Below are 14015 nucleotides of genomic sequence, written 5' to 3'. Positions count from 1 at the left end.
ATGGTTTGACATTCTCCACCATTTATTCCATGAGTTTGATTTTAGAATTCTTACACAAAGTTCACATCAAAATAACAAAAAAATATGTACAAGTAGACCCAAAGACCAAATTAAGAAGAACTCTTCACCAACTTTTTTTTTATTAAAGGCGATATCCATGGAAAAATCACCAGAGACACAACCACGCAAATAAAGGAAACTTATTTCCGTTTTGCGACTAGCCGACTTCATCCTTACCCTGATTGCAATGTAGTTTGTTTCCAGAAATCGACGTTATCAGTTTTTTCCTGTATGCACGATCATGGAATAATCGGATAGTCCAGAGGAGTCAGCGACCTCTCTCTAGATAAACGGACAACTGTGATGTTCACAAAACGCTGAAAAGATTTGCTTATTACGCTAATACTATAGTTTTCGACTTTTAAAACATATTTTTCGTGCTTTGAAATTATAAGTGAAGATGGCAGTTCTTCATTTTGTAGTCTTCATTCTTTATTTGACGCCAATGACGGAGGCACAACAGGTAAGAGAAATATATACATATATATTTTTAAACAATATTTGAAGTTGTGATCATTTTAATACATACTTTACATATTTTTTTCGTTGCAGATTTTTATCGTTTTTATTCGTATACAATACTTCGAATTCACATTTGAAAATTTTGTATGTGTACTAAATCACTTGCCCCTTATCGATGTGGGTTCGAGCCTCACTCGGGGCGTTGAATTCTTCATGTGAGGAAGCCATCCAGCTGGCTTACGGAAGGTCGGTCGTTCTACACAGGTGCTCGCTCGTGATGAATAATGCACGGAGGGGCACCTGGGGTCTTCCCCCACCATCAAAGCTGGAAAGTCGCCATATGATCTATAATTGTGTCGATGCGACGTTAAATTCAACAAAAACAAAAACAAAAAAACTTGTGCAAAAAGACATACAGGCCATCGGCGCAACAGATAGAAAGAAACCGGCATGGATTATAAATTAAGATAATTAAAATCATATATTGTGAAATCATTAATACACTTTTGACTGGTCTCGTGATTGCAGGTCAGTCCAAGAAAGTAAATCCCAAAATTGAAATACGCAAATTCATTTCCCAAAGAAAGTAACATTTTGACCGAAACCACGAAATATGCACATGAAATTAAATGATTTCACAGTATTTAAGCCAAGATCAGTATGTGTTGCAACCGTGGTATTTACGTCGGGTTGATAACTTCAGTTAGAAACACAAGTTACAACTGGTCAGTGTAAATATTAAACACCAACGACAGTAAATCCGCAACAACAACGAAAAACCAAAAAAAAAAAAAAAAAAAAAAAACAAAAAAACAACGAATATTATATCATGTATGTTTCCATTTATCTCGAGGCTTGGCCATAGCGACAAACAAAGATAAGTAAATAGACTTGAAACTGACTAGAACAGTTTCATTTAACCAGCCTTAACAAAAATCTGTAAAATATTTGTTTATCTTTTTTTTTTTTTTGGTCTGAATGAGTGTCTGTTTGTGTCTTTTGAGATTAATGTCGTCTTTCAACGATATTTCATTTATGTAGTGCAGTTAATCGAACCAGTGTTCTTGGATTCTGCCCAAGTACTTACCTATATACCTGTTCTCCAAAAATAACTGCCAACAATGACTCAGATGTAGCCGGAGGATGAATGATTTCAGAAACAGTGCAATTTTTCAAATTACAAATCATCACGCCCAGGATTGATCTCACAACTCCTGCGATACGCATGTCTGCGCTGTCCCTACTGATCTGAGTGGGCGAATGAATGTGTGTGTACCCGGAGGAGCGGGGGTTCGAAGTCGCAACGTCTTATTGTGCAGTCCAGCGTCTTACCACCTCTTAATTTTTTTTTTATTAAAGATGACATTTTCTGAGACAGTCTTCAAGCGACTTTGATAAGAGTTCTGTTGAACATTTAAGTTATGAACAAATTATACTCCATGGAAAAACACATACTGTTTGATACGGTGAATCTATAACAAAGTGAATAACGTAAAATATTCTAAATATAATAAACTTGAACTAAAATAACCTTTCTTTAAAAGTAACAGTAATGAATAACTACATTTAAAGTATACAGTGTAGAGTGGTGGAACCTATGCTCGCGGTATTTTGTACATATATAATTTATTAAAAAAGCAAGAAGAACTTACCATTTCGATTTACCTATGCAAAAACATAAAGTTATCCTCCTTTTATCGAAACATGTTGTCGATGTGCGTCATCACGTGACTTAGTTGTCTTGTGAGCTATCAACACGGCATACGTGAAAAGGTGAAATTTCGTCGTGAAGGGAACCTATGCTGGTGGTATGTTATATTTATTAAACTAAGGCCGAGAAAAAAAATCAAAATGCTAAAAATGAACAAACAAGCATATGCGAGTATAATATTTATAACATTACACATTTATTATGTGAAAAACAAAAGAAATGAGGATGAAATTTCATTAGTATGTGTCTTTTTGTGTACATTTCATTTAAAGAAATGGAGTCACTATAAAACAAAGATTAAAAAACGTATTCTAATGCCATATGTATCCATTCTTATTTGTATGTATATACAATGATGAATTTTTCCTACACTTCTTTGGTGTAGATTCTATGAGAAAATTACTCTTCCCTGCATCGCAAACAAAGCCATTTTGACTTAGTCAAAATGCTAAGATCAACACCGATCTTTTCGTTGTTAGGCAGGCATTCGTAGTGCAGCCAGGCGTCACATTCATCACACCCAACCCAGAATAGTGGCCTTGATGTCAAGCACACTTCACATATAGCATCTGTGAAGTGTTCTTCACTAGATTCACGCATGGAATCTATAACGTGACTAGGTTTAGAGCTAGAGCTTTTTTTACCTGCGAATTCTGAAATGCACTGCTTTTTCAAGGGCGGAACAGACTCGATCACACGTGCTTCATGGTACGTTTTTCTCTTTGATTGTTTTATGGGAGGCGGTTCAACAAAAATCTCTGCCAGAGATTCAGGAACCATACCAACCCTAACTAACATGTTTACCTGCTTTGAGACCAATGCCCTGTTATCACTCGGAGAAGGAGAAGAGGGAGAACAAGTATCAGTACCAGAGTCTTCCTTGTGGTTTGAAACGGGTGCTGAAAGGGGCTTTACAACTGAACTGTGAAATGGATATATGCCAGTAGCACTAAAGGCTGCAGCAACAACAGCAGGGGAAATTTTCATCATAGCATGGTGCAACAATTTCGGGAAAATATGTCTCGGCAAAGCACGTGATTCTACGTAACCCAATCCAGAGGCCAATTCAAAAAGCTTGCTTTTTAAGACGTGAAAGTATCCCACGTCAAGGGGCTGGAGAAGACGTGATGAATGTGAAGCAAAATACAGTAAGTCAACACTGTTTTCCATTGCATCTTTGATAAGTGATGCGGACATATGAGAAGTATGATTGTCCATGATCAGAACGCATGGTCTTCTGTTGCCTAAAGCTGGAAGAAAAACATTACTAAACCATTTACTGAACAAATTGCCATTGATGAAACCTGATTCAGTGCATTCATACTCCCAATTGTCTGGCAAGCCGTCTTTGAAAATATCTCTGGGCAAGTTTTTTGAAAATATGATAAATGGTGGTACAGTCTGCCCTGCTGCATTAATTGCAAAATTAACAGTGATGTGGCCATTAAGACTAATGTGAGCTCTGAATGCTTGACGGACACCCTTTTTAACAACAACAGATTTATCAGAAGTTAAGTTGCCACTGAAACCAGTCTCATCACAATTGTAAATATGTGACGGTTTTTAGCAATGTCAAGCCTCTCAAGTGTCTGTTTCAAAACTTGAAAGTACTGGTCAATTTGCGTCTGTGTAATTGATGCACGGCCTTTATCAAGAGCATGTGATTTCCTGACAGTAAGGTTTTTATTTCTCTTTAAGAAAGACTTCATCCATTTTTTGGAAGGTCCTGTATAGCCTGGTTGCGATATCTGGACTACTTCTTTGGCAAGATTTTTGATAACCTTTCTAGTAAGAGGAAACCCTCTGTCGGCCATGTACAGAACATAAGATACTAGAGTTTTCTCCTCTGACGCATTCAACAGATGTTTTGGTCCAAAAGATGTTTTATGGCCACGGTATTTCCCCCTGGCATGATTTCTTAGAGTGGTTTCTGGGATTTCGTACTTTTTTGAAATGGAATAGACAGACTTCCCTTTGTCAATTTCTGCTATGGCTTTATTTATTACTTGTTGATCATGTATTTTTTGTTTTCTACCCATTCTGTAAGTAAAAGAAAAAGCCATGCCTTAACAAGTGCATTTCTGCTCTTGAAAAGGTTTATTTTTGAAAAAAGGTACATCCATTGTACGTGACGATAGAAAATACTTGCATCGTACGTAAACATGATTTCGGCAGTAAACTTTTTTGTTTTATAAAATGAATATTACTCTTTAAGCTTCATTTTAAAGAATAATAATTCTGTTTTTATATCTAACTAATTCAAAAATTAGAAAATTCTTATAGTGTTTGTTAAATACCGCCATTTTGCATGACAAAACTTTCGCGCTATGTGTCAAATTTGACAGTTGCGGGAAAATTCATTATAACTTTGGATTTTACACATTTTAGTTTTATTTTTTTTATCAAAGTTGCTTGAAAATATATTTCATATCTTAATGTTGTGCATGATTTGCAATATACTAACTCTGACTAGGTGATTTTGATGTATTTGTCTTGGAATTTTGCGACGGAAACAGATTTCGGAAAATATATCGGCTGCAGTATACGTCACGTAAGACGCACGCGCGGCTATCACTACGTGTATTGTAAAGGCATCTCATCATTGGTCGGTGTTGAATATGCCATGATAAAATATTTTGATCTGTGCTTCTTCAGAGAGCGTATTCATCAAGATACCGCGAGCATAGGAATACCGCGAGCATAGGTTCCACCACTCTATAGACATTCATCAATTATCGTTCGTTCTTGGATACTGTTTATTTGTCACACCTTTGGAGTTTAAATTAAAACATGCATTTGACAATTCATTATCAGTCTTTGGCCTTCAATAAAGATTGCATAGAGTGATCACTCTAATTAGAATAAAAATGTTTCGCTCCGCGTAAATTTGCAATTGATTGAAATACAGTTCTTAATATTGTCTAGAAATAACTCGAACACTTCATTAATAAGCAAGACATTTATTACATTATTCGCTTATTGAAGTTCAACAGAATTGATTCAAATTGCCTGGAAACAGTCACCTTTTCACTCCAATTATGTCTCTCTTCCGCGGCCACAAAAAATTGATCCGACATGCACAGACAGCCACCTCTCCACATCACCATTGTCCATCTTTAAGGTCGGAGAAAAGGGACGTATTGAGAGAAAAACAAGTATCGGACATCTATTGTAGCTTCGCTAATGAGCTAAGGTGTAGTTAGTTATTAATAAAGTTGCAATAGATTATGAACTTAATTGTCTATTGAACAATGCAATAACTATTGACCTATGGTAAAAGTCAAGTAAAACGAACAGCGTCTATAATTGTTACTCAGAAATAACTAAAAGACCCTAGATGTATATCCCGGTCAAGTGGAAGCATTATTCCAGGATGGCGGTGGTAGTTTCACTGAAGCGTTTGATCAAACTCTTCCATAAAAAGTTTTCCCGAATACCACATACAAAACTGAGTCAAACACTCTAGCGAATAGAAAAGGTTTAACCGTTTAAGGCCATCTTTAATGTAGTTTTATTTTATGAAAAATCATCTTGAAAGCTCTAATTCGAAACATTGAATTCTATTTTTGAAATGTAACTGTTAATGTAATATTTATTTTGTAATGTTTTTGTGCTGTTAGGAATTTAGATATTGCGAAAAACTCAGTAAGGACTCGTATATCAAAGTTGTTTGCGTCGATATTCTGACAATCAGAAGCATTCAATCAATGCTGCCATATTAGGCATGAGTTTTTTCCTCGCCCTGTTTTTCTTAGAACATCAAACAAACGCAATTTTGTATGGTAACCTTTTGACACCACAAGTTATTAACTGGATTCGTTCAATAACCTATATATGTTCAATATCACCCCAAAATGTATATTTTGGCTAGAAAATGGGTTTCTTGTCACTCGCTGGTCATCCAAGTGTTTGACATGTATCTAGAAAATGATACGTTTTCAGTATGTTAGAAAATAGCAAAATTAATGCATTGCATCTTCCGTTAATGCATATTTATATATTTTGCGAATTTTTTTTTTTTTTGCACTTTAGTACTCGCACATGAGAAAACACGTTACCGTTCGTATAATAATTTGTCTGATATTACTGTATGTTGTTCATTCATCCGCACACTAAATGGGTCTCATTTATTCAATCAACTCATTCTTCACTGCTTTTAAGTTCTAAGTACATTTTGGCCACAATTATAATGTTATAATGGCATTGTAAGCTATGTTCAAATCTATTTTCAGCCGGACTTATACATGCACAAAGTCATGTCGGGTGTTCAAAATTACACTGAATTTTGTGAGCTAATGAGCATGAGTACACAGGAATGTGAAAAAGGTAAATTATATCCAGTTCACACGTGACCCTTTCATTGTGACCTTTGTCAATGAATATACATTATTCTATCATTTATAGACAAAAATAATTATTTTCTGTAAGTTACTTGCATTGTAAGTACTAAAACATACAATAAAACTTCAAAGATGGTACATTTTATCAAAACGACTAAAATACACATTGTATTCCATTTTTTTTTATTTTACAACTAAGGATTTTTTCGCATATTTTATTGCAGTGGTTGAGCTGTCAGAACCGATAGATGGCGTGGATGAGACAGGACAGAAAATGGTAGTGGGAGGTAACGCTTTTTTATTTAGTACACAGTGGTTTCATAGTTACTATTACACATACAAAGAATCTGTTTTACATTAAAATATACAAAATATACAATAACTTCACTTTCTCTTCGAAGAAGGCTTCAAGTCTGTAAAATTTCCCATTTCATTCCACGGTTTTCTCGTGCTTGAAATGTCCGCCTAAATGCATCAACTCTTGTCTGCCTGGAGAAGAATAAGCGCTAACTATGAAAGAGTATTATTTCAAAATGCCGAATATGTATGTAAGAGGTGTTTCTCGAGTAAGCTATATTTGAAACTTCAGCAACAAGTCAGATCGCAATGTTTGACGCATGCAATCCTCGAGAACAGACAATAGCTTTACCACGTCACCCTGATCCGGATATAACGATATGGCCAACATGTACACGTGCAATGAGATGTGGTGGCTGCTGCACGAGTGATGTGTTTTCTTGTGAACCAACTGAAATCAAAGAAAAATTCGTGAAGGTAAAATGGTTTCTATTTTTGACCTCATTATAAGCGACAACTGGTTATAACATAGTCATTCTGAAATGCAAGAAAAAAAACAACAACATGATTTTGTTAAAGCAAATGGCGATTTTATTCAAAACGTATGTACTGATTAAATATGTATGTAAATGCTCTTTTCAGAATGCATGCAATCTCCAAAGCTAGAAAGAACACTATACAAGTCTTTTTTATGTTCTCAAATATGTCTTTATTCAATAAACGGAAAAATACCATTATGGCATTGCTCAGTATCACACGCTGAAGTTCTGCCTTATGTCGGACCCTCAGACGTAATGACACTCCATTAATGCAACAAAGTTTGGTACATTTTGTAAAAAAAATGTTATCAATGTGGGATAAAAGCAAAGAAAATATTTAAATTTACTTGAAAATTCTGCCAAATTTAGCATTCGTTCTGGTATATAAATTTAATAAGTACTACACATGTATTTATTATGAGTGACTGAAATCTCGTCAAGTCAGAAAGACAATGCTGTAGGCCTAGATACCGTTAGGCATTTTACAAACTGTGGACTGAAAAGTTTTAGCTGTAACCAATACCAGATTCTTCCATATATAAGTTTTGAACAATTTCAGGTGTTTGACACCCGTTTACCTTACATTGGAGCCCACCGGTTCCAGTTTCTGGGTATAAGAGCTGTAAAGATCATAGAACATGTGCAGTGTGATGCACAGTGTAAAACAAAGAAACACGAGTGTCATAAATATCAGAGGTAAGACTCAATGTCGAAAGTGATGGTGGATATTAAATCAATCAGTGAGAACATAATTATGTTAAGAGCAATATTTCAACTTATACCCGAGTATAAAAGTTTGACTAATGTTAAAGGATCAAGGTAAAAGTAATCATATTAATGATTATAAAAATCATGACAAAGAAAAATAATAGCAAACTCACTATGGAAGGTAATGAAATATGTACAACAACCATCAAGATCACTAGTATCGAATATTAGATGGACTCGATCACTGCAAAGGATCAGTGGGGTTTAGCACTAATTATAGATGGCAATTAAACTGATGACCGTAAATGTAATGCGTGGTTTGGAAGAAAGTGTGACGTCTAGTCATGTAATTTGAAACTCGTACAATGGCCATACCATACTGTATCAATTGTTGTATAAGAAGAAGAATGTACTAATACGTTCAGTTTTTACATGATACTCGAACCAATATCATAACGACTAAACATAAAACATGTATTGCAATACTTTTTTTAATTGTTTCTTGCAGGTACGAAGCCCGGAGCTGCCGCTGTTTGTGTCGACAGGAGAGACTCGTACACAAGTCATCGTGTAAAACAAATCAGATCTGGGATGATAACGAATGTGACTGTATCTGTCCTAACAGGAACACGGTAAAATGTCCGGAACCGTCATACTTCAGTACAGATACTTGCAAGTAAGTAATGATAATGGGTGTGATTGTAAAAAGGTAAAGGTAAAGGTCTCGTTTATTATAGTGTCACCCCAATCGAAAGGGCCAGCCAATTTGGCTAATGAGACACCTTTATTGTGCGTACCAATTACCTCCCAACTCCTACCCCTATGCCAGGCGCCGGCCTTTTCAGAACGAGTCCAATGCCAAACACCCCGCGGACGAACGCTCCCCCTGGGACTCGAACCTTCGACCTCCTGATCCCGAGGCGGACGCCTAAACCACTGGGCCATGGCGACCAACTGTATGCCCGGAACCATCGTACTTCAGTATAGGTACTCGCAAGTAAGTAGAGATAATGGGTGTGACTTTTGCCTGGAAGCATCGTACGTCAGTACAAGAACTAGCAAGTAAGGAAAGATAATGAATATGACTACGTTTGGAACCATCGTATTTCGGTACAACTACGTGCAAGTATGTAAAATAATGAATGTGACTGTATGCCGGGAATAATCGTATTTCAGTACTAAATATCGTTCCGAACAAGAACACGATAAAATGTCCGAAACTATCGTACTTCAGTACTGATATTTACAAGTAAGTTAAACATTATCATTTATCTAAGAAAAAAAATCAATTGGCACAATTCTTATTCACTTGTTGTCGATACATTATACAATAGATTATTGTCCATCTTCAGTACTTGTATACCTTCAGACTATATTACTTGGTTCTCATTATAGTAGAATCATTTGAAAACACAGATGTAATGTGCAGCTATTTATTCCTATCTCGCATTAAATTTTAATTTAGATGTACACTGAAAACTACTGTAACCGGCGAAATTGACCTGGATAAACTGTTTGAACAGCTTGACAAGGGCCTAATTGGTCCAGATATCCTTTTGGAAAATCAAGACAATGACGTCAATGCTGAAAAAGAAATAGACACGATTGCTGGAATGAAAGATGTAGACGGAAAGGTTGATTTTACGGAATCAGAGGAAGAAAGTCTAGCAGACGAAACTATCGAAGAAGAAAGTGGGGTTAATGACAGACCAGAAAATGAAAAAGCAAAAATGGAGGATGAAACGCAAGAAAGATCTGAAAAAGAAAAGGAAGAAGACGTGGAAAAGAAGACCACTGTTACAACACAACGCACACCGGCTCAGACTACGTAAGAATCTTTAACCTTTAGCCTACTGGCAGCAAGTAATTTTGTCTTTGCGATCAGTGCAGACCAAGATCAGCCTGCACGGATCATGGTCTGCACTGTGTAAATTTTTAGTGAACATCCATTTGAATATTAAGTGGTGCTACCCAAATTGAATGATGGACCAGTCCATTTTAGAAATTTAGCAGCGTGAAGGTTAGTGATACTCGTCTTGAAATGTAACTGTTGTGTAAATGTATTTTTCATGGTCTGGGTTATTTTGTTTTACTATTCATTTCTACCACATGTGTTCCAACGCTTCTAAAAGTATGCGTACATGCAATCTACTTTGCAATCTATTTTGAACCGGCTTGAAGACATCTTGATATGAAGTGTTTTATTGATTGATTATGTATTTTGTTTGTAAAACATGTGCACATTTGATATTGGTTTGGTATCGAGATATAAGAATGTAAAATTACGGAATATCATATTGAAATGTTCCACTTGTTTTCTTTACACACTTTAGCTTAAACAACAAAAAGAAACCTGGTTACTGTAAAAATAAACACATTTCTTTTCTTTTTCAAATTGATACAATTTGAAAGGTGTGTCATATTCTTGTAGACAAGAACAACTTAAAGAGAGAACATTTTGGCATTTACTTTTTACATGCGCTTAACACCATTCTCTCCCTTTATACAAACCAATATAATTATCAGATGTTAAGTCCTTATTTTCTCTAGAATTTTTGTTCAAAAACTTGCTATAAATCATTTGTTCTCTAACCAATATATGTGTTTATCTTTTTCTAATATATAAAAATCAGGGTAGGCACGCTCTGGAAATTATTGTACCTTTGTCTTGACATTTAGGTTTGCAAAACCTATGGTATAAGCAGACATAGAAACTATCTCATATATGACATATTCATCTTGTAGTCCTACAATTTTTACACTATATGTTTGTCTATAATAGTTAAAAGTCATTAATATTTATGTTGCCTTTATTATTATTTTTCAGATCGGACCCATGTAAAAGCACGAAATGTTTTGGTATATGGAAGCCAAAGTTACTGAAGAACGGGAGATGCCAGTGTTTCCCGCCACGTGGTTAAATGTGGTGTTTTAATGATTCTGAAAACATTTGACGAAATCTATGTAGAGTTATTATGTTTAAAAAGTAAATTATTATATATTATTCAATGATCACTAGTTGCACCACAGTAATTCTTTAGGGAGAGATGTCTAAGATTTAGATTTTATCATGCGTTTTTTCTTCAATGGTTCATAGAAATATAACAGTGTATAATTATATAGATGTAAATTTCACTGGTACAGAACTACTTATTGCTATAAAATTTCATGTTGAATATAAACCACTGCAAAGGTATGAATTTAAGTGTTTTGGCAAAAGGTAACCATTTTCGTGTCGTGAAAATCATAAACATTTCTTACGGTGTTCAGTAAAAAATGCAATATTAATTTTAATGTGTCGTTTTACTATTTAATTACTATTTTGTGATATTCGAAATTCATTTGTGAATATGCTTTCCTTAAGGAATAATACAGTTTAGTTTGTGATATCATGAATTCGTTCGTGGATATCACAAATTCATTTTATGATATCACTGATTACATTTCGGTATTATTAAATGCGTTTAAAGAATTATAATTGATGTGTACATATCTACATATTTTAAAATTGTTTTATTTTATGATACCCACCGATGAATCACAAATATTACAAAATGAATTTAAGATATCATTAAATAGTACTAATGGTATCATTGTCATTTAGGTAGGTCGATATCTCATTGCCATTTAGGTAGGTCGATATCTCAATGCCTTTTATGTAGGTCTATATCAGGATTTATCGGCATGGAAAAAGTGGTATCGACCAAAGGCTTAGCTAAAAGGCAGTACCTGTTTATTATTTAATCTATTCTCAAGAACGTTACTTTAAAAATCCAACAATTTGCAGTGGTTCGTCTCCAATGTTCCTTGTCTTGAATTAGGCATGACATCACAATATACATTCAATGATATCATAAAATGAATTAAGAACATTACAACATGAATTAAAGATACATATATCATATACAGTAAATTGCACCCGGTAATATTTGAAGCATTTACCGAAATAAGCATCTTTGCACGTGTAATGTCAGGGTGTCAGATTCCAAAATGTAAACAACACGTCAACAAACAAGGTGTATGCAATGTTCCAGTGATGGGGGGAAGTCATTAGCAATAAGTCAAAGTCAACAAGAAAAATGCAGACCCTCACTGTATTGTTAGCATTTTGGAGTATGTTTTTTTTTTCATGCCACTTTGTACAAAATGGCATTATCATGAACGTTCATGCTAGGCTACGTGCAGATATTTTGCAAAACATTTAGAAGTCCATTGTTTTGTTTTACAGTATATCAACTGAGTTTTAACAAACATGACATGCAATGTTAAGGACGCTGGCGTTTCTGTGTTTAGTATATAGAATAAACGTTATTCTCTCCAATACGAAAATCTGATAGTATTAAATGATGATAACATGCCAGAATTTAATGCGAATACAAAACTATACATGTCTTACTTTCCATGTTTTTTTACTATTCCAGTTTACTTTCCTGGAAGGAACAGACTTTTCTTGATTGAGGGTCCTCATACTATTTATAGTTATTATTGTATGCCTTAACTCTTACCCTGCTAAATTTATATAATGAACTTGTCCATTTTCGAATTTGGAGATTACCATTTAACAGTAAAAAGGGGTGCTTAACAAAAAGATAATGACTGAATGGCGAACTGTGCAGATCTTGATCAGACTGCACGGATGTGATCATGATCTACACTAGTCGCAAAGGCAGAATCAATCGTGTACAGCATGATAGGGGTTTAAACATTAACTCAAACAATAATTTTGAAGTTTTAAAAAACTTAGCCATCAAATAATATTAAATTCATGCACAAATTGCTTAATGCTATAACATTATTAAATTTTCTTGTTGATGCTCACAGTATGAAATCTAATAGAACTGATATTTTCAACACAATGATATCTCTTCTCTGCGGCATGAATTACAAAATACACCATTACATACGATAATTTTGTATCCTGTAGTTATTTACTATCTGTTATTTATGTTAACAGTTTGTTTTCATCGTAATAAAACTCTCCCTGGCAATGCGTTCTGTAGTAATTCTCATGAAACTGAAATATTTGCCAGACATCTTTCTAGGATACCTGATTACGCATCGATTCCGTGATGCAAAATTAATAGTTATCTTTTATATTTTGAATACGTGATATCTAATAGATGTACAAAGATTCGTATGAAAACACGATTTTGTAAATAAAAAAAATATGGCAAGGGGAGAATAGGGATGAAATGCACATAACAACAACATCAACGAAAACAATACCAGAGATTCACAAACTGTTAGAAAAGTAATACACAACAAAAAAACGAAAGAAAAAAATAAAAAAAGTTGCAAAGATAAAACCTATAAGTTTCAATTATTCGCAAGAACCGAAAAATCATAATATTTATTTCGGAATTGAAATGAATATATCTAAATTTAGAGACGAGCAAATGCGAAATACTACAATAAAACAACAACAACAACAACAACAAAATTAGAATACAACAAAGTGACAACTACAAAACTTCAATCAAACAAATCCAAAACAAAGAAATAGTGGTTATTTCAAATCTGAAATGAAATAATTCCAAACTGAATTATAAAACACACCATTTCATTCTGCCTAGTTCACAGCACATTGTCAGATACATAATTTCACCTTATGTAAACGACACTTGCTGAAAGGTGACATTATGCTAAACATTATACAATATATAAATAAAACATGCAAATTCCGAAAAGGAAGAGAAGGGGCCGTTGCATGAATAATTCTAAAAACAATTGAGCCGCGCCATGAGAATATCAACATAGTGCGTTTGCTCAGGCTGGTCTGGATCCAGGCTGGTCGCAAACGCACTGTATTGGTTTTCGCATGGCGCGTCTCAATTATGCATTTTCGGGTTAATTAGTGAAGAAAGGACTTATACTTTGATATTTCAAAGGCAATATTTG

At 34.6% G+C, this 14015-nt stretch overlaps 1 protein-coding gene across 1 annotated transcript; it reads left to right on the top strand.

The window, feature by feature from the left end:
• Positions 1-278: 278 nt before the first annotated feature.
• LOC123559236 (uncharacterized) lies at positions 279-13545 on the top strand. The gene is made up of 8 exons (XM_045351040.2): positions 279-523; positions 6466-6559; positions 6798-6860; positions 7163-7347; positions 7969-8105; positions 8626-8793; positions 9583-9945; positions 10945-13545. The coding sequence occupies exons 1-8, from the start codon at positions 461-463 to the stop codon at positions 11036-11038; spliced, it is 1167 nt and encodes a 388-aa protein (XP_045206975.2). The 5' UTR covers positions 279-460; the 3' UTR covers positions 11039-13545.
• The last annotated feature ends 470 nt before the right edge of the window (positions 13546-14015 follow it).

Source organism: Mercenaria mercenaria, chromosome 5 (genome assembly GCF_021730395.1).
Source record: "Mercenaria mercenaria strain notata chromosome 5, MADL_Memer_1, whole genome shotgun sequence".
In the NCBI taxonomy this organism is placed as follows: Eukaryota; Metazoa; Mollusca; class Bivalvia; order Venerida; family Veneridae; genus Mercenaria; species Mercenaria mercenaria.
The sequence above is the reverse complement of the archived record's forward strand: the minus strand, read 5'-3'. Positions and strand labels throughout refer to the sequence as shown.

Coding starts and splice junctions, on each gene's coding strand:
- LOC123559236 (XM_045351040.2), top strand. CDS start 461: ATGGCAGTTCTTCATTTTGTAGTCTTCATTCTTTATTTGACGCCAATG. Junction 524..6,465: donor CAATGACGGAGGCACAACAG/GTAAGAGAAATA, acceptor ATCTATTTTCAG/CCGGACTTATACATGCACAA. Junction 9,946..10,944: donor CGCACACCGGCTCAGACTAC/GTAAGAATCTTT, acceptor ATTATTTTTCAG/ATCGGACCCATGTAAAAGCA.